At 49.3% G+C, this 21,254-nt stretch overlaps 1 protein-coding gene across 2 annotated transcripts in view; it reads right to left on the reverse strand.

Annotated features, from left to right (window-relative positions):
* Cdc42bpb (CDC42 binding protein kinase beta) overlaps positions 1 to 21,254 on the reverse strand; it is a 100,016-nt gene that overhangs the window by 46,097 nt on the left and 32,665 nt on the right. For both annotated transcript variants that reach the window (XM_028883766.2, XM_028883768.1), the window contains exons 2-5: positions 15,686 to 15,777; positions 8,973 to 9,056; positions 5,811 to 5,906; positions 2,043 to 2,191 (exon numbers count right to left, since the gene is read on the reverse strand). In XM_028883766.2, coding sequence (XP_028739599.1) covers positions 2,043 to 2,191; positions 5,811 to 5,906; positions 8,973 to 9,056; positions 15,686 to 15,777 — 421 coding nt within the window. The remainder of the gene's footprint in view (positions 1 to 2,042; positions 2,192 to 5,810; positions 5,907 to 8,972; positions 9,057 to 15,685; positions 15,778 to 21,254) is intronic.

The raw sequence follows: 21,254 nt of genomic DNA on the forward strand, positions 1-21,254 counted from the left end.
TTAGCTCTTACTGTATTACATCTGCATACAATCTGAGTTGAGCTGGTTTGAGGAGAATAAAAGTTTCTGAATTATGTATGTTTATTCCTAGGTCAAATGACAAAGCAGGACTTCTGTGTGGCCAATTAAAAATGAGCAAGGGCTGGAGAGGCGGCTCAGGCTTGGTTCCGAGCACTCCCATCAGGTACTTCACAGTTACTTCTGACCCCAGAACCTGGGGTGTGATGCCCTCTTCTGGCCTCCATGGGCACTGCACACACGTCACACACAGAAAAGCAGGAATACACACATTGACAAAAACAAAATTTAAAAAGTAAAAAGAAAGAAAAGAGAGAGGAATAAGCTATTTAAAATATAACCTAATTGGGGCTGGAGAGATGGGTCAGTGGTTAAGAGCACTGGCTGCTCTTCCAGAGGACCCAGGTTCAATTCCCAGCACCCACATGGCAGCTCACACCTATCTATAACTCCAGTTCTAGGGCATATGGCATCGTCACAACATACATGCAGGCAAAACACCAATGCACATGAAATAAATAGATAAACAATTTCCCTAGAGCCTGTGACAAATACAAAGCTATTTCTCTCTGTATTATGGAGCTGGCAAAGTTCTATCACAGAGACAGGGTACAAAATGTAAATGTTAAGAACCCAAATAGGGCTAGTGTGATGGCTTGGGGGTGCAAGCCTCATGACCTGAGTTCTATCCCTGGAGCCCACACAAGGGTGTAAGGGGAGAGCTAATCCTCCAGTCTCCATACACGACTATACACACATGGACACTTTTTCTCTCTCACGCATGCACTGGGCATTAGAGAGATGGTTCAGTGATTAAGAACACTTGCTGCTCTTCTAAAGGACGCAAGTTTGGTTCCTAGCCCACACTGGGCAGCTCACAGCACCTGGCCTCTGCAGGCTTCCATACACACATGGTGTGCACCCATGGCACACACATAGATGCATACACATAAAAATAATATTTTAAAGTGAAAAACGGAACTGCAATAGCCAGGCCTGGTAGAATGCACACCTGTAATCCCAGCTACTCAGGAAGACCACAAGCACAAGGCCTGCCCGGGTGACGGGTGCAAACTGTCTCACGACAAAAGGGCCGTGTGTGGAACAGCTCAGTGGTAGAATGTGAAGCTCAGGTCTGAACCCTAGCAGTGAAATAATAACCGTAATCTAAGAACCGCAGTAACCCACAGAAGCAGGCATACCCCAGTGAAGAGTACAAGGGGGGAATGCACTGATGGAAGCTCTCTGAGCTACAGGGAGCACTATGTACTCGGGGCAGCTCCTGTGGTCCCCAGTGGGCCAACGCCACCCCTGGGACCTGCTGCATCCCCTGGTAATGAGGCGGCACTCTGTGAAATGGAAAAGTCCATCCTTCTACAGTGGGTGCTCTGCTCCTTAGGGAGTCTCCTCACAGAGGCCTGAGGCCTGACAAGTGCTTCAAGCCAAGGCGAGCTGGGTGGGGTGCAGCACCAGTGTATGCTCAGCTCACACAAGGCCCTGGATCCCCAGAAACATAAAAAGCAAAGAACAAATCAACACCACAAACACTCATCTCTGCAGCTCTGTGGAGAAGGAAAACACAGGAGCTGCAATGTCAAAAACCCCAGGAAGTTACCTGCAGCTTGACACTCTCCACGGGCGATCCAGGTCACCGCCTCACAAGTCCCTTCTCAAGAAACCACCACAGCAAACAATGAGGCCGACAAAAGGAAGTCAGAGGCTTAGAAAACAGGGCTCGGATTCCAGAGACCAGAGAGCACCTCTCCACTCAAGACACTCCAGGGATAAGCCCAGGAGAGCAAGACCGAAGAAGAACGGAGCAGAGTAAAGAAAACATTCCTTCCTGGTGTGCAGAGCTCATGACATGGCCTATGGGGAGTCACGGCAGGTTCTCAGACAAGTAGACAGGAGGACTTGTCACCTGCAGGATTCCTCAGGGGGCCCGAGACAAGGAACTACTAGTTAGAAGGAGAACTTGGATGTTTAATGTAGTATTCATGAAAGTATTCATGAAAAGTGGTTACCTGTGCACATAGTGAAGCTGATGGATCGAATCAATGGCCAACACCATTTCGCCGATGTAGAACCTTGCCATGTCTTCTGGAAGCTTGTCTTCAAATTTACTCAGCAGGGTCAGCAAATCACCGCCCACATAGTAATCCATAACCAAGTACTACAGGTTAGAAAGAGAGAACACAGTTCTTAACATCAAACCTGACAGCTGACTACCAGGGAAGCTGTCTGACTCAAGGCCGGGTCTGACAAGTAGCCCAGGCTGGCCTCCTGCCCCAGGCTGGCCTCCTGCCCCAGGCTGCAGTGTGCTAGGACTCTTGTCTCAGAAAACACTCTGATGCGCTATGGTGCTGCTGCGGTCCAAATGCACACAGGGTAGAGGACAGAGTTCACGGAACAATGTAGCCAGTCAGTGGAGAACGGCTGACGGCATCACACACAGAGAGAGCCCGTCAAGAGCCTGCAGGGTTAGTCCTTCAGGTCCTCAGTCACAGGAGGACACTGAAGGGGGGGGGCATCTAACATCACAGACACCAGCAGCTCTGCCATCAAAGCCGGAGGGTGGCACTTAGATGCTCAGCCACGGGCAGCCCAGGCTGCTCCTGCTCTACGGGGAGAAATGTCTTCTGCGAGTGAACCGCGTGCTTCCCTTCACTCACACGGCCCGAGGCCGGGGTGCCGGGCACACGGGGTGCCGGGCACACAGGGTGTCGGGCACACGGGGTGTCGGGCAGTCTCATCTCCATGTCAACCTAAGTTTTAAGTCTCTGCCACAGTAAGGACTATCATGGCCTGGTTAACTGGGCCAGGGAAACCTCCCTTTAACAAGTACTGAGATCTGACACAGTGGCAGCCCGACTCTGCTGTGCCTCCAGCTCCCTGAGCCAGGCCTGTTACCTGTCCGTCCTCAACACAGCCCTCCTCTCACGCCCAACTCAGGGCCCACAATCTCGGTAGGACAGGGGATGAATGCCCTATGAAAGTAAAGCGGTCACCACGCCACTAAGAGTGGCCCACTGGGTGTGAGCAAACCAGAGCACCCCTGCCTTAGAGTGTGACCAACAGCTCTCACCCCACTTCCAAAATTCCCCTCAGGTATCCCCTCCTCTACAAATCCTTCCTTCTTCCTGCATCGCCACCCTGTGAAGGCCACCTCAGCCTGCCTGCCAACCAACAGCACTCTTTAGAGCAGACTCCTGCACCCGCAAGTCTCCCGCCCCAACCCCTGCTCAACTGTTACTGCACAGAGCGTCCTGGTGGACACACTAAAGTATCCGTTTCCATCACACAGCGCCCTGACCCCGCTCAACACTTAGCCCGTTAGGACCCTTGGGAGGCCAGGCCTGGAGTGTAGAAAATGGAAAATGTCCTTGCTCAGCAGCAGGGTTCCTATTACTAAGGAAGACCACAACAAGCACAGAAGCTACTGAGCACAGACTGTGGGGTGCTGGAGTCAAGGCCAGTGGGGGGGGGGGGAGGGCAGGAGGGAAGAGATGAATGTGGCAGCTGGAGCACAACCGAGCCTGGGTACAGGGAGGAGGAAGCTAGAGCTGTAGCAAGAGCTCGGCAGCTGTGTTGGGGATCACCGAGACTGGAGGCCAGGCAGGAAGGCAAGGCGTTGTGTGTGGAGGAAGGGGGTAGACACTCTAGAAACCCTGGAGGAAGAGAGCCGGGAGCTGCCAAAGGACATATTCGGAGGCTGGGTGGACCTAGGAGAAATGAAACAGCTCCCTTAAAAGAGCAGAGGGTGAGAATCAGCACCATGTACAGCCAAGCTCCAAGGGTCTCGTGCCTATCCAGGAATCTAAAGAGCCACACTGCAGCTGTACCAGGGCCATTCTGACCGACGGCTTCCTGAAACCAAGCTACGGAAAGGGAATTAACAGTTTATGGGACAGACCAAAGAAACTTAGTTGGCAGTAAGCTCTGCTTGTCATGCAGGCTTGAGACTTAAGTCTTTCAGCTGGCGGTTAACAGGCTTACTCTGATGAGACTTCATGCCACACATCTGCAACAGAAATCAGAACACTGCCACCAGCACCTGGGCAGCAGAGGCACGCATGCTCCCAGGTGAGGCATGCATGCTCCCAGGTGAGGCACGCATGCTCCCAGGTGAGGCACGCATGCTCCCAGGTGAGGCATGCAGGCTCCCAGGTGAGGCATGCATGCTCTCAGCCGGCGCAGGCATGCAGCAGGGCTCCTGTATCTGTCTCCCTCCTCTCCTTATAACAATACAGTTCCTATTCCAACAATCCCTCTGTGCTCTGGCTCGGGCAGTGGCAGGCCTGCTGGTTCACCACAGGCACACCCTAGAAGGGAACCCGAGAACTGGCATCTTCCCTGGAGACTCCTAACTGATACGTGTGAATTTAGAACACCCCGATAATGCCTGTCTCACACTTCACACAGCATCGCACTACTGATTTGAAAGAAGAAATTTAAAACACAACTGTCATCTACTGAACAGACCCGTGCTGCCTAGTATTCCCCAGAAAGCTCAAATAGTTCCTATCAGAAGAGCAGCCAGCGTTGTGAGCACACAGGCAGAAACAATCATCAGGAACTGAGCAACATCAACCAGCTGCCCCAGCAGACCAGAGCAGGGGCCCTGACCTGGCTGCTGTCCTCTGTACAAGGACTGTGAGCACACAGCCACACACTCTGTGCCCTGGACACCCAATTATAAAAAGATGGCATTCACAAAGGCTTCTATCATGGAGTCACTGAGAAGGCTGACCAGGGCCTAATGTGTCATGGGGTGCCCGGCAGACACCAGCTGCCCTCTGCTGGGACAAAACAAACCTCTAAGTAAACAATACGACATATACCATTTACCACATCCTGGTGGTTCAAATCTCAGGCATTTTTGCTGTTTAAGAGATGGCTTTAACACGAATAAAAAGTTTTTGCAAGCAAATGGACACTTGACCAAGGAGCTTCCCAGGGCACACAGAGGAGGGCATCCTGTGATACAGAAGAGCCTCAGCTCCCGGCTGGGGACAAGAGCGATCCCATCTGCTCAGCCACTGATGAGGCAAGAGCACTGGTCAGAGGGAAGGAAGCGTGGCCCTGCTTCTCCGTGGTCCTCAGAGTCCCCCCGACTGGAATCCAAACGAGGCAGTCCTGAAGGCCATCACTTCTACGCTGGCTGCGCGAGGAGGGTCTCACAGCTGTCCACACTCAAATCCACACACGGGTGGACTTCCACAGTACTCACGGAATACAGAGTGTGCAGGCTCAAGGCAACAGAGGGGACTCGGCAGCACCGAGGCACCCCAGAAGACCTGCCCAGGTCCTCACGCCCTCTGGAGACTCAGAGCGGCGACAAAGGAGGAAACAGCCGTGCAGTGCCGAGCTAGGACACCGTGACACCCCGTGCGTTACAGCTTCTCTCTGACCCCTGACCCTTAGCTGTCTTAGCCTTCGTATTAGAGACCACAGGTGTGCTGCCACTGAAGCTGAGTTTCTTATGGTTATACACAATAACCATGAGAAATAGAAAAAGAAACAAACAAAAAAGAATTTTATCCATTTAAAATGTTTTAAGAACCAAGTCACACAGTAAACTAATGGCTTGAGAAAAATGATGTACACGCTTTGAGAACCTAGTGCTAAAAATTCTACCTGAGGGCTAGTAAATTGAACCCCCTCCCCAGTTTTTTGTAGGCCAGCATGTACTTAACAATGTCCGTTCCACACTGTCTTCCTGAGTGGCATCAAGGAAGAGCCAGAACCGTGAGGGAAGAGTCCCTGGCGGTGTGCCGAGCGCCTGGACCTACCAGGTAGTTCTCATCCTGAAAGGCATAGTGCAGCGCCGTGATCCACTGACAGTCGCCGTTCACCAGCACGTCGCGCTCTTCTCGGAAACACGCTGTCTGTGAGGGAGGAGAGGGCAGTCAGTGTGGGAGCCCGTTTTCAGGTTTCCTCGTGGCTTTACCCAGCAGGTCCACATAGAGAGGATGGTTGGACCACGGGCCTGAGTGTGGGTGTCTGAGGTGGTCTGCACTTGGCTGTGCTGGGGGGAGGTCTTTTGCTCCACCCCTTGGCATTTCTATAAATACCCTAGGGCAGAGACAGTCGGGGATCGTTGGAATAGGTTCCAGGCCCTCTTGAGGCTATCCTGTATTTTCTATCTGTTTATCTCCACACTCTAAATCCTTCTATTAATATTTCCTGCTGCTCTCACTCAAGAAAACTCTGGGGAACTGTGGGGTTGGTGGGTAGCCACCCCGCAAGTCAGTCAGTATCCACCTAGGGCACTGGTTCCCAACCTTCCTGATGCTGAGACCCTTTAACACAGTTCCTCAGGTTGTGCTGACCCCAACCATAAAATTATTTTCATTGCTACTTCATAACTGTAATTTTGCTACTGTTATGAATTGTAATGTAAATATCTGTTTTTTGATTGTCTTAGGAGACCCCTTTGAAAGGGTCAATCAACCCCAAAGGGGTCGTGACCTACAGGTTGAACCACTGACCTAGGGAACTCCCACAGAACATAATCTTGAATATTAGTAGTCTCTGTTGTGACCATGATCACATGGTCACAGTAAGTAACCCCAAACCTCCTGACTGCCCGGAGCCAGATCTCTTTACCTCACCTGGAACCAAATGCACCTCTGTCCCCAACAGCTTCTACAGAAGCCTAGAAGTTGAACACAGCTGCACTTTCCCTCTCCTGAGCCCTGGGCAGGGGCAAGGATCATGGAGACTACAAATGCCTTCCCCTTCCCAACGACTCTCTCTGTGGCCCACACCTTAAGGTCACCCTGATGTGATGCATGGATTCAGCAGCAGCTCTCAACTGCACACCCCCATCCACCACAACACACCCTCACACCTCTTTACCAACAGCCTCTTCACATGCCCTGGGTGTGTGGCACACGTGGTGCCCAACTGCACACTTCTTCCTGATCTGAAACACTGCTTACTCAGTCTGCTGATTAACAATCACAAACAGCTGACACTCCTATGTCAACCCCGAGGGCCACGGACACACGGGAAAAAGGCTTTCAGGCCTGTATGGTTAAAAAGGAAAGGGGAGAAAGCAAGTGTACACGTACGTATGTGTACACACACACACACACACACACACACACACACACACACACACACACACACACGAGTGAGTATGTCAGCCTTTTCTGAGTGGCTAGTTCAACTGAAGCTGTGTGTCCCATCAAACGGAATCAGCTGTAGGAAGGAACTCTTAAATCGGCTCTCCTGCCATGGCGCTGGATCCAGACCACACACCTTCCGCCTCCCACACTTTATGGCACACCAGCTGCTGCTTCCCCTCAACTGCTTCAGTGACTCCCTTGTTGGCCAAAGTGTTTTTGTCGACCTGACACCAGCTGGAGTCATCTGGGAAGAAGGCCCCTCAAGTGAGGAACTGGCCCCATCAGACAGGCCTCTAGACAAACCTGTGGGGACTTCTCTTGATAATGATTGATGTGGAGGCTCCGGCTCACTGCGGGCAGTGCCAATGCTGGGTAGGCAGTCCTGTGTTATATAAGAAAGCAGGCTGAGCAAACTATGGAGAGCAAGCCAGTGAGCAGTGATCCTCCACATCTCCATTCAGTTCCTGCCCTGAATTTCTTTAACGATGACCGTGACAGGGAAATGACAGCCAACCAAACCCTCCCTCTCAGGTGATTTCGGTTAGTGTTTTATCACAGCAACAGACACAAACTATGTGAGAGCAGAAAGCAGAGAGAATGGAAGGAAGCCACTGGGTGCCACTCCAAGGCCGGTGATGCAGGTGGCGAAGGCAGTCATGGGGCTACCAGGTGACCAAGAATGGTGACAACTCTGTCAACCCACATTCACTTCTTGAGCAATGACAGAGGGCAAGGCCTTATGTGTGGAGCTACATCAGAAACAGGAAATGGGTACCAAAGGAGAACAAGACATACAAACAATTTAGACATCAAGAGCATGAAGTGTCTGTGGGAGGCTGGCTGGTCAACACTACCCAGTCCACAAAATCTGAAGCTCAAGAAAGACCTACCTAGTAATAGCCAGGGGTGGCGGCACATGCTTTTCATTCTAGCACTTGGGAAGCAGAGGCAGGAGATCTCTATGAGTTAGAGGCCAGCCTGATAGTGAGTTCTAGACTAGCCAGGCCAGGGCTACATAGCAAGACCCTTTCTCCCCCAAACAATACCAATACTTTCTCTCTCTCTGTCTCTGTGTCTCTGTCTCTGTCTCTGTCTCTCTCCTGGCTTAAGGATTTTACATATTATTATCTGCCCAAGGTGCAGCTACCAATGGCAAAACATGTAAGAAGTCCAGGGCAACTGACAAGAAAGGTATGAGTAGCAAGATGCCGAGAGTCAGAAACTACAGAAGTCTTCCAAAAGGAGGTATACTTCTATCAAGAATATCCCGCCAGGTGGTGGTGGCGCACGCCTTTAATCCCAGCACTTGGGAGGCAGAGCCAGGAGGATCTTTGTGAGTCCGAGGTCTATAGTGCGAGATCCAGGAAAGGCGCAAAGCTACACAGAGAAACCCATAGCCATACACTGCAGCTCCACTGAAGCCCAGACTGCCCTGGGCAAGCAAGGGGCTTGGCCAGAGGTGGGATCTGTAAAGACGGGGAGCCAAGGGAGCCTGGCAGAGTAAGAGGGAAATGGAGTGAGCATAATGGATGGAGCAGAGTCAAGAGGAAGACAACTTGACGCTCACGAGGGACGGAAGGGCTGAGACCAGAGGCTGGGTGTGGGGATGCAGGAACCAAGGGCAAGTGTGTCAAGACGGCCAAGCAGCTCCTTCCACCCCTGCCCCTTTCCTCTGACCCTTCCCGTCTACCACCCTCAATAAGCGACCGTGAAAGTATCATTTGCACGTGGGAGAGAAGCGTCTCAGGCGGCTGCAAGGGCCAGTGCAGCCAGTCTCTTCTCACACACACCGTTTTTACTTATTACACACTCCACACATACCTCTGCTCGCTTTAGCATCTCCCATTTGTTGAGAATTTTCATTGCATAAATCCGTTCAGTGCTCTTCATTTTGACCACAGCAACCTAGAGTGCAAATTTGAATTTAACAAGAATTTAGTTAATGGTTCAAAAGCCTTGCACATTTAAATGGCAATCCTAACTGCCTGGGAACTCTGAGAAACAAGAAGTCAAAAAAAGAGAAGTCTTCTATATGAAGAAAGATTTGCCCTTTAAACAACAAAACTTGGCTTTGACACTGTAGCCGGAGTGGGACCACCTGGCTCAGTTAAAAACACTTCAGTACTAAGCAACATCTGAAGATTTCCAGTAAAAACAAACCCAGTCCTTTTGAAGTTGGCTTGTAGCTCTCAAGCTTTCTCCCTTCATCCCCCTCCCTCCTGCCAAGTCCACCTTCTCTGCTCTCTACAGTTACTCATCTGGATCTGCCTCACAGAGGCAGTGGCCATGTGGAGTCAGAGTATGGCACACGATTCCTTCTTCGGGCCTCACACTCCACACAGGAGGCTCAGGGCAGCCTTCAGGCCTGACTGTGACCACCTTTCAGAAGTCCTCTAGGCCTTCCCGGCTCTGTTCCCTGAACGAGCTCCATCATGACTAGTATCAAGGCAGGCCATTCTACAGTATGTGTCCACTCATCCACATCTTCAAGACACTGTGAGCCACCCTGGCAAGAAGGCCAAGTGTCTCTTTGAACATAACAGCCATGGGACAGAAAGTTCTTAGATGGAACCACCTACTTTCCTGTTTTCCTAAACAGCACACACCTCACAATACCACCAAGAGACTGAGAGCTGACAAGTCTCAAGCATGTGCCATGTTCTGGGAACCATGCTGAGCAGTCCTCACAGTCCTCAATGGTAAGGATGCTGGACAGCACTTTTCAGATGTGGACTTGGAGGGTGGGAGGAATCTCAACTCACTCTCAGGCATACGCTTTTAAAGCCCACATTAAAATGACAGCCAACTCAAAGTCTTTTGGGGACAATGGCTCTTCCTTGATGAGCACACCCTGACCAACCCAGGCCGGTTGTGTCAAGGACATATGCCCTACACTGCAGCGTTCGCTACAGAGTCAGCACAGATGGCTCTTCACGACAGCCTTTCCCGCCAAGCTTGCTGCACTCTGAGCAAACGAAAAGCAGAGCATGCAGCGAGTTTCCGTGGAGCAGCAGCTCTGGGTACAGACTGCAGCAGCGTGGCTCTTCCCTCCTGAGGCCGCATGCGCTGGCGCGAGGCACTCCATTTAAAACCACGCTGGCTTCACCACAGAAAACCATCCTGCTGCAGAGGGCGGCAGAGGCAGCTGCTTCTTCAGAAAAGCACTAACACTCTGAAGATGAAGCCTAAGAACAACTTGGGACACTGAGAACAAGACCCACAACATCGGAACTCTTGCTGGACCCCAATCCTCCCAAGATGCATATTTCGCACCAACTACTGCTTGGAGAACATACAAAATAGTCAATAAAATGTTTGTCACAGAAAAACACCTGTTAAGAATATGTAGAAGTGAAATGTAATTGGAAGTTTCTGTCCTGCCAGCAACTCCCAAGAGTCTGTAGCCGCTTCCCAAATTATCATACAGGGGCTTATATTAATTATAAATGTTTGGCTGGTAGCTCAGGCTTATTACTAACTAGCTCTTACACTTAAATTAACCCGTAATCCTTATCTGTGTTTAGCCCAATGTCTTGGTACCTGTTTTTAGAGTGTTCTCATCTTGCTTCCTCTGTGTCTGGCTCAAGACTGTCCCGACTCCTCCCTTTTTCTCCCTGTATCTCCATTTGGCTTTCCCACCCAGCCTTATTCTGCATGGCTATAGGCCAAACTAGCTTTTATTATCAACCAAGAGAGTAACATACTTTTACAGCTTATAGAAGAGTCCTCCCAGAGCAGGGAAATATTCAAGTAAAATTAATGTAAAACAAATCCTTGCCTGCTAGATAAATTTTACTACAAAACAACTTACAAAATAAACGAGGCATAAAATTCTCATTTGGCCTACCAGAAACTTTCCAGCCCAAACTTCAATCCAAGTTTTCAAAGAAAAACAATCCTCTATGCCAGGTAGTGGTGGTGCATGCCTTTAATTCCAGCACTTGGAGGCAGAGGCAGGTGGATCTCTGAGTTTGAGGCCAGCCTGGTCTATAGATTGAGTTCCAGGACAGCCAGGGCTACACAGAGAAACCCTGTCTCAGAAAAGACACCCCCCCCCAAAAAAAACCCCAAACAAAAACAATCCCCCTGGGGCTAGGGAGCTAGCTCAATGCCCAGGGCCCAAGTGCAAAGCTGAATGCTACACTGTACCCTGTAACCCAGCACTGGGGAGGCAGAGCCAGCCGGGCTGAGTTCAGGTTCAGTGACAACCCTGCCCCTGCATAAACAAGGTGGAGAGTGACAAAAGACATGTGATATCACCTTTAGGCTACACCAAGACCCCCCAGGTACTAACATGTACAAATACCACCCCCACATTTATGTACACACATACAAACACAGTTATCATTGTCAAAATATTTCTGAAATTAGACATTTCAACAAAGGAATTTCATGAAACATTAAAAATTGACCTTGAAACACGAGAACAAAGTTAATATTTCATGCTGGTCCTGTGCTGGAAGAAAAAAGGAGAAAAAAAAAAAAAACCCAAAAAACAAAAAACAAACCCTGTTTTAAATTAACTGTATGTTGCCGGGCGGTGGTGGCATTAAGCCTTTAGTCCCAGCACTCAGGAGGCAGAGGCAGGCAGATCTCTGTGAGTTCAAGGCCAGCCTGGAGCAAGATTCAGGAAAGGCACAAAGCTACACAGAGAAACCCTGTCTCGAAAAACCAAAAAAATAAAAAAAAAAACAACTGTGTGTCCTGTGTGTAGTGTCCTCTGAAAAGAGTCCCTGGGGCTGGGGCGTGGCTCAGTGGCACTTCACTTGACTCACACGAGGCCCCGGATTCTCTCTCCAGCAACACACACACACACACACACACACACACACACACAGCCACCACTGCCTGGCTGTTCATCTGATTTTTAACGTGACTCCAGCAGGCAGAGTGGCTGGGCTCCAGCTCCAAACTTCTCTCGTCCTTCCCGGACAACAGGCACCATACCTAGTGTGGTCACCAGGGGGAGGTGTCCATGAGACCCAAGGGCTGCCCAGGGTCAGGTCCGCTGTTGGCTCCATAATCCCTCAGATACACCTCGAAAGCCTCCTTCATGTTCCTGTCACAGGATCCCCTGCATAAGGCTGCTCCTGAGATGGAGATGGGGTAGCAGGAAAGCATGCCCTGACCCTACAACGGTGATTACCCAGAGACCCATCTGCACATCAAGCACCAGTACAGTCCAGGTGTGCTGGATAGTTGGATGTCAACTTTACACAAGCTAAAATCATCTGAGAGGAGGGAACCTCAATTGAGAAAATGCCTCCAGCCAGGCAGTGGTGGCACATGCCTTTAATCCCAGCACTTGGGAGGCAGAGGCAAGCAGATCTCAGTGAGTTTGAGGCAAACCTGGTCTACAAAGCGAGTTCCAGGACAGCAAGGACTGTTACACAGAGAAACCCTGTCTCGATAAAACAAAAAAGAAAGAAAATGCCTCCATTAGATCTGGCTGTACGCAAGCCTGTTGAGCCTTTTCTTAATTAGTGAGTGGTATGGGAAGGCCCAGGCTACTGTGGTGGTCCTGGGTTCTATAAGAGCAGGCTGAGAAAGCCATGGGGAGCAAGTCAGTAAGCAGCACCCCTCCATGGCCTCTGCACCAGCTCCTGCCTCCAGTTCCTGCCCTGTTTGATTGAGTTCTTGTCCTGAGCAGTCAATGACGGACTGATGTGGAAGTGGAAGCCAATCCGCTTTGCTCTTGGTGTTTCATCAACGCAGTAGTGACCCTAACTAGGACACCCGGTCTGTGTGTGTTCTCACCTGAGGACAGGGTCTCAGGCGGTGCAGAGCAGACAGGCAGACCGGTGACATGTGAAAGCCTACCCCAGAAGGTACTTTGTGAGAGGCTGGAGAGAGGAGTTGAGCGCTGTGATAACAATGACAGACAGGGACATGCCAGGGACTCTGATTTCATGGGAGCACACTGAAGACTCCACCCTGTGCCCCATAAACACACACATTACATGTTCATAAACACAAACCTCAACGGATCAGACAGGAAGAAAATTTCTCCCAACAATGACTGGCAACTGTCCACACCTTTTGTGACTTGCTCAGTGCTTCCAGAGACAGGTACAAAGATTGGCACACTTCAGGGACATAAGGCTGCGGTAACCTCAGTCAGAGGCCAAAGGTTTAGTTTATGACAGAGGAAACCTAAGGGTGTATGGCCACAGGAAAACGAGCAGATTAGCTGGGGGACTGAGCAAGGAGGTCTGGGTGCAAAGCCCAGGCCACAGGGACCTGGGAGGACAGTCACGGATGATGTTGAGGCCACCAAAGGATAACAAGAGTACACAAAGAGAAGAGGGTTTTTGTTTGCTTATTTTTTGTTTTTTAATTTGCAGTTTTCTTTAGTTATTGTTTTTTGTGATAGGACTATATAGCCCAGGTTGGACTCAACTCACAGCAATCCTCCTGCCTTAGTCTCCCAACTGCTGCATCACAGGTATGAGCTAATATACCTCACGGGAGTTGGGGGAGGGACCGGTGGTAAAAGGTGCAAGGCCAAGGGGCTGAAGAGAAGGTCAGCAGTTAAGAGCTGCTCCTGCAGAGGACCCAGGTTCTGTTCCCAGCACCCACACCAGGCGGCCCACACTGTCATTCCAGTCTGAGGAGAGCTGACACCCTCTGGCCTCCATGGGTACCTGCATGCAGGCAGTGCACATAAATTCATATAGTCTTACATATAACACACATGTAACCAAAGTAATAAAATCTTTAAAACAAAAAAAGGTAGCCAGATATGGTGGCTCACACCTTTAATCCCAGTACCCAGAGGCAGAGGCAAGTGGATCTCTGTGAGTTTGAGGCCAGCCTGGTCTGCATAGAGAGTTCCAGAACAGTCAGGGCCACATAGTGACACCACTCATCAAACACAAAAAATGAAAAAGAAGAAAACATTTCAAGGCCTTCCAGAGGCCGTGGGCTGAGTCCAGCATCACAGAGAGGGAGAGAGGGGAGAAGACAGAGGAGGGCAGGCCCAGCCTGGAAGGAGATTTGGTTCTCTTAACCTGAGAGACGCCTATACTGCTAAGTGCCATCTCTGAAACTCATTAAAACCCGAGCTTTGCAACAAGCTCTCAACACCCTCCCCCCAAAGTGTCACACACACTTGTAAACACACGATGGGCATACACTGTAACTGTCCTGGCCAAGGAATTTCCCTTCTGCTTCCATCTGGTGTGTGCTCCCTCCAGCAGGGATGTTCTGGCTGTGGCGGGTGCCTCACCACTGCAGGCAAACAGTGGGCTGGGTGGAAGCTGGCTGAGTTTACCAGACAGAAATCTCACTACTCAACAAACCAACACGCATACCATCAAGCAAGCTACTGACCACTTAAGAGTGCTGACTTCATGTGGAACTCTGGTTTTACCTGTGGCTCATTCAAATAAAAAGTTCCCTCCAGTGAAACGGAAGAATCACTGTCTGGATGTGGCTGAGGTACTGTCGGAGACAGGAGGGGACCTTCGGGATGGAGACACTCGGCTGACTGGGTGCTGGTTCCAGAGGCACAGGCCTCCATCAGGCACAAACCATGTGCTGAAATCTGTGCACTCTGTATGTAATTATCCAGAGCGGGACTAAGACAGGCCTGGAGCTGTGGAAAAGCCACTGGGGACTGGATGCCTTTCTCCCCTTGATGGGAAAGGGCTGAGAGAGGTGGGTCTGGAGAGGAGATATGGGAAGGCAGAGGGAGGAATGGGGAGACACAGAGTCCATCACAGCCAGCAGTAAAGTGGGGTATCATGAAGAGACCTCCAACACTGAGCTGGTTTAGACTCTAGTCAGATGGGACCCCAGAGAGAAGCAGCCACTCTCTAAATTACTTTCCTTCATTTTTTTTGTTTGCTTTTTTAAATGAGAAAAGTGGATCCCCTGTACTACATCGACTGTCTGGCAGCCCTCTACAGCAGTGCCCAGTGGGTAATGCCTGACGGGGTCACTGCCAGGCAGAGCACAACGCCCAGCCAGTGTGATGCATCGCCTCGTTACTGTTTGACTCTTCCTCAGGGATTAACATGCACTTCCAAAGCAAGCTAGGGAATCAGGTCAGACCTCACTACAGTGCACGGCCCTGGAGGGCCAGAGAAAGGTGCCCGGGACAGACAGACAGAACAGGATCTCACTTAGCCCCTCCTGCAGTTTTAGGAAAATGTAAAGAGCCAGGAATCCCAGCACTTGGGAGGCAAAAACAGAAGGATCAAAAGTTCAGCTACATAGTGAGTTCAAGGCCAGTCTGAGCTATATGAGATCTTGACATCCCCCCCACCCCAAAAGCAAAGAAACAAAAAAGGAAAGACAGAGAATTAAAAAAAAAAAAAAATTCAATCAACAAACTGAAAACTTCTATCTCCAAGAAACTATTTTTTAGGCCCCAAAATATGCAGGGTAATTCATCACTTATAAACTTTGTTTTCTTACTTCTGTTTCTCAGAGTTTACCCACCCAGAGCTTCCCAGATGATGCCAGTGGACAGGTACCCAAGAAGTATGGAGCTGGCGCTGCCCAGGCCATGAAGAGGGAGTCCCTCTTACCTCACCAAAAGCCCCTCTTCCAATCACTTTGATGATCTCGAAGTCTTCCCGATGAAGCTGCATGTCCTTCACAAGCTGTGTGAACGGCTTAGCTGTAGTAGAAAGAAAAATACCAATTTAGTCCAGCACACTAACACTCCATGAAAACCTAAACGATGGAGGTAGCACCACACCGCATTATAAGTTTCTCTGAATGTGGATGTTTGTCAACAGTTACACACGCTTCAGTATCTACTGTAGCAAATACCATTGCTGTGAAAAGCTCCTGGTTTTAAAATAAAAAGTCCAAAACTAAATTTCCTGGTCAGATCCAAGGTTGGTCCACTGAGAGAGCAACTGGCATGTCCCCAAACATCCTAAGGGACAGTTCTGAAAATGATCAGAGTGCTGGGTGGGGTGTTTCTGTGGTCCCTACCCGTGTGATGCAGGAACTATGGGACAGCTATGGAAACAGGAGACTCCTGCAGGACAGTGAGACTCAAAGATGCCTTTAGCATTCTCAGGGAGCTGTAAATGTCCTTGGTAAGACAGGCGACATCTGCTCGTGACATCTGCCGGTCAGACACTTCATGTTACTATGTATGTATTCTTCACACCAACTCTTTAGAGTAACTCTATTACTGTCCATGTTTTATAGAGGAGTAAATAGCTGGGTTTTGGAAGGTGTAGTAATGGGATGAAGTGTTCCCCCAAAATGCGACTTTATTTATGTCTTCACCAATATAACCAAGTTAGCATGAAGTCATATACTGTAACAGGGTGGGCCCTAACAGGGTAGGCCCTAAAGCCAACAAGATTGGTGTTCTTATAGGAAGACAATTTGGACAGAGGCAGGAAGGAGAAATAGCCACATGAAAATAGAAGAGGGAGAGAGCCCCAAACCAGTTAACACCACGGAACACTGGTAGCCACTGGGAGCTGGGGCAGGCAAACAAGTTTCTCCCTGAGCCTTCAAGGAAACAACAGACCATACCTTGACTTTGGCCTTTTAGCCTTCACAACTGTGACAGGCAGGGCTCTGCCACTTTAAGCCCCGCCCCCCACCTCCACCAATATGACAAGGCATGGTCATCCCAGGAAACTCACAGAGAGGTGCTCATTTCTCCCAGGACACAGCGAATGCCACAAACGAGGCTGGACTGCGACTCTGGAGAAGTGTGCTCCTGCCCAGTCTGCCCACCTGGCAAGTAGGCTGGTTGCGGATGCTGCCTGCTTTCACCGGCAGACCCAAACCCACATTTCTATGTGGCCTAATTACTAGAGGTTTCTTTTTCTTTCTTCTCCTCCTTTTTCCTTTTTTTTTTTTTTTTGTTTGTTTGTTTGAGACAGGGTTTCTCTGTGTAACCCTGACTGTCCTGGAACTCACTCTATAGACCAGGTTGTCCTCGAACTCAGAGATCCACCTGCCTCTGCCTCCTGAGTGCTCCACCACCGCCCGGCTACTCTAAGGTTTCTAGAACATTAGGTGGTTGGGAAACTGGGCAGATTAATATTTAAAACTAGCTCTGTCAAAATGAATAACATGACATTTTAAACTTTACACTGACGTCCACGTCGTTGACCTTACTTCTCTGTATTCTTCCTTACACAGGTGCTCAGTACTATTACGGTCAATCACTATGATTGTTGTTTGCTGTTCCCAGAACAACAGACTGGAAGCAACAGAAGACTCTGGGCTTTCTTCAGAGGCTGAACAGTGGGCTCTAGTCCATCACCAGCAACGCCAGCAGCACAGAGTTCAGAAAACAGAACACACAAAGCCTGGGTTTTTAGGCCAGTCTAACAGGAAAACCCTCAAGTTAGAACTTAAAGGGTCATCTACAGTTCATGCTTGTTTCTTTCAAATATCACCAAAAATAACCATTCTTAAAATCCCCGAAGGAAACAAGTCTTTTAGACAGCCACTGGACACCACCTCTTGGTTTCTTTTCGGAGAAACCAAACAGCACCTTCCACTCTACTGTGAGGAGAAACAGGGACCAGACTTCTGTTATAAACCAGGAGAAAAAGGTGTCTGGGAAGGGAAGGGTGCCGGTCACCTACCCACAAGCCACCGAGAGCACAAATGCCAACAGCAGAGGGCTTTCTGGACCCCACGGAACCAGGCGCACAAGCTTGAGGGCCATCATACAGAAGCACTCGGGGAGCAAAGGGAATTCCACCTATAAAAGTCTCACATGCGTACTGCACTGGCCCACACTGCCACTTCAGTTCTTGTTCCTGGACTAACCGACTGCTTACAAACCTCTGCTCTGTTTTTATTTTACTTGTGATTTTCATGTTTTATATCAGTCAATGATCGCTTTAGTAGATTTATGAGTTGAGTCTATTGAATACGTTAACTTTAATAAATATTATTTTCATAGAGTGAATAAATTTACAATGATCATTTGCGTACACACTAACTTTTTATTATTTTAATTAATTTTGAGGATGAAATTCCTGGACTCTCCAAAGAACACAGAAATGTTGTATAGCTCCTAAGACGCCTTCCCAAGCAAACCTAACCCAGACCACACTCTCAATACCACGGCTCTCAGATGCTACCTGGAGAGCTGAAACCCTCCAGTGGGCTGGGTTAGTGAGCCACCGGTGTGCTCTGTACCCTACACACGCTGCTCTTCCTGCTGGGCACGGGGATGCTTTACCCTCATTCCCTCAAGACATAACGGCTGTAAATGAAATTCTTCTACACTGTGGCCTTTTTTTAACGAATGACACTGTTTTTCATTTTATAGAAAGTGTTTAAGGAAAATCATATTTATATATTTATTTATTTTGGTTTTGAGGCAGGGCAAAAAATTATCTTAATAAATTTTAATTGGTTCTTTTTTCTCCTATCATTTTATTAAGGTTTAGAAAACCAATTAATCCTTTGGAGATCCTATTTAATCCTATTTTCTGTTAAATGGCTTTCAAAACCATTTAATCCTTTATGCCACCTACTGTTCATCTCTTAGCAGGTGTGAAATGCAGATTTTAATGCTTGTTTTTAACCACCCACATGCGTCTAAGTAGTCTGAACATGATTTGCCTAATTCTGTTCAATTCTCCCTCCTCAGGCAGAAGCTACCCTCACTGTGGGGTCCAGAGAAAAGCTCCAGCCTCCACCACAGACTCAGATCAACCCGGCGCCTGCGCCACCTTAGAGGTCACTCAACGCTCTAGGGAATAGACTTCTCTCTGCACACAAAGTCCTTCCCCGCTGGAGCCCACACCCAGGCTGTCCCTCCCTTCAGGCCACCCTTCCACATCCCTGCCCTAAGGTCACTTAAGTGTCTTGTCAAGCTCTCTTTCTACCCTCTGACAAACTTTTGTCTGTTGCTTGTGCATTTCAACAGTCCTGCCCAGGTGTCCTCAAAAGGCTGACATGGAGTTACCAGGGCCAGCCTGATAAACTGGACAACTACAGAAACAAACCTAAGAGGAGAATGAGACAAAGTAAAGAAGTACAGGAGTAAAACCAGGAAATCAATGTAAACAAAGTGAGACAGACAATGGCGGCCTGGAAGGAAAGCCCTTGAGGGTTTATCTAGCACTTTGTTTCTTTTTTTATTTATTTTACATGTATTGGTGTGAAGGTGTCAGATTCCCTGGAACTGGAGTTACAGACAGTTGTGAGCTGCCATGTGGCTGCTGGGAATTGAACTCAGGTCCTCTGGAAGAGAGTCAGTGCTCTTAACCACTGAGCCATCTCTCAGCCTCATCTAGCACTTTCTTTAGGCCAAAAAATAAAGGAGTCAGAGCTCACATTCTGGGTGACAGAGCAAGGAAGACTTCTGTACTGGGGAGAGGCTGAGGATGGAGGGGTGAGCTGGTGTAGACTTGGGAGTGATCACGTAAATGCACAAACCTAGATAAAATTGGTGGAAGGACAGGAAGGAAATGGGAGCATGTGGGGGAATCCAATAGGGTCAGCATGACTCCCCACTTCCATTATACAGAAAGACAGTGAGATCCTGTCTCAAATATACATACTGAGGCAGAGACAGACAGACAGACATATAGAAATGAGCACAGACATAAATGGGTGTACACAGACATCTGATCAAGCTCTACCTCCCGAGGGCCATAGAAACAGAAACTCCAACAAAAATGAGCTCCTAATACCAGGTTTCAGTTTCTCAATATCCTCCAAAGGAGCCGGTCTCCTCAGGCAAGGCAGAGCAGCCTGCAGTGTGAAGACAAGCTCAAGGAGAGATGGTCCACGGTGGTAACAAACCATCGGCACACACCACAAACCAGGGAGTCGGTACTGACAAAATCAGTAAGTTCTTCAAGCCGGGTGGTGGTGGCATGTGCCTTTAATCCCAGCACTGGGAGGCAGAGGCAGGCGGATCTCTGTGAGTTCAAGGCCAGCCTAGTCTACAGAGTGAGTTCCAGGACAGCCACGACTAAACAGAGAGACCCTGTTTCAAAAAGAACTATTTCTATATATGGATGTTCAGCCTGCATGTGTTTGTGTCCACATATGTGCAGTCCCCAGAGAGTCCAGAAGACAGTGTCAGATCCCCTAGAACTGAAGTTACAGAGGGTTGTGAGCTGCCGTGTGGGTATTCGGAATGGAACCCTGGTCCTCTGAAGAGCATCCATCTTCCCAGCTCACACAACACAGGCTAAAAAAGGCAGACGGTTCAGGTGACGGCGCTGACTCTCCCAGTGAGACCCACACGTCATAAATGGAGCAGGAAGACCACATGCAACAATTCTAAGTTTCAAGAACAGAACTGTGTGAGGTGCAGAGACGAACACCTGTAACCCAAGACTCAGGAGGCAGAGGCATTACGATGGGTTACACAGAGAGAGACTGTCTTACAAACAAACTACAGCAGAACTTTCTTGCATCGTCTATCTATACCTGTCTATATCTAAACACTAAATGCTGCCAGGTCAGTAAATGCCCACAGGGACCCTGCAAGTACAGGGCCGGAAGGGACGGGCACACAGCTTTAACTTAGAGCCAGTCCTCAATGGCTCACTCCGGTACCAGTGCTCTTGGCCTTAGACTCTAGGAGCCCTGAAACACTCCCACACACCAAGACCCCCTCACAAAGTGAACTCGGAGTCTAGGTCTCCCTCCCATGGGTTAACCACTGCTTTCTCCCCAGTACAGCCACAAACTGGTCACACTGACAAGTCACCAAAGAGATTTACCTCTCTGTGTGGAAGGCTTACACCGCTAAGTCTATGCAGGTATGTGGGAGCCCGTTCTGGGGTTCCTTGTGGCTTTACCCAGCAGGTCCGAATAGAGGATGATCAGGACCACGGGCCTGAGTGCAGGTGTCTGAGGTGGTCTGCACTTGGCTGTGCTGGGGGAGGAGGTCTTTTGCTCCACCCCTTGGCATCTCTATAAAAACCCTGGGCCAGAGACAGTCGGGGCCCATTGGAATAGATTCCAGGCCCTCTCGAGGCTATCCTTTATTTTCTATGTTTATCTCCGCGATATTCTCCGCAATAAATCCTTCTAATATTTCCTGCTGATCGCACTCAAGAAAACTCTGGGGAACTGTGGGGGTGGTGGGTGAACGCCTCACCCAGGTAGACTTGCCATTTCTCTAAACCACACTGC

The sequence above is a fragment of the Peromyscus leucopus genome, chromosome 14 (genome assembly GCF_004664715.2).
Source record: "Peromyscus leucopus breed LL Stock chromosome 14, UCI_PerLeu_2.1, whole genome shotgun sequence".
Lineage (NCBI taxonomy): Eukaryota > Metazoa > Chordata > Mammalia > Rodentia > Cricetidae > Peromyscus > Peromyscus leucopus.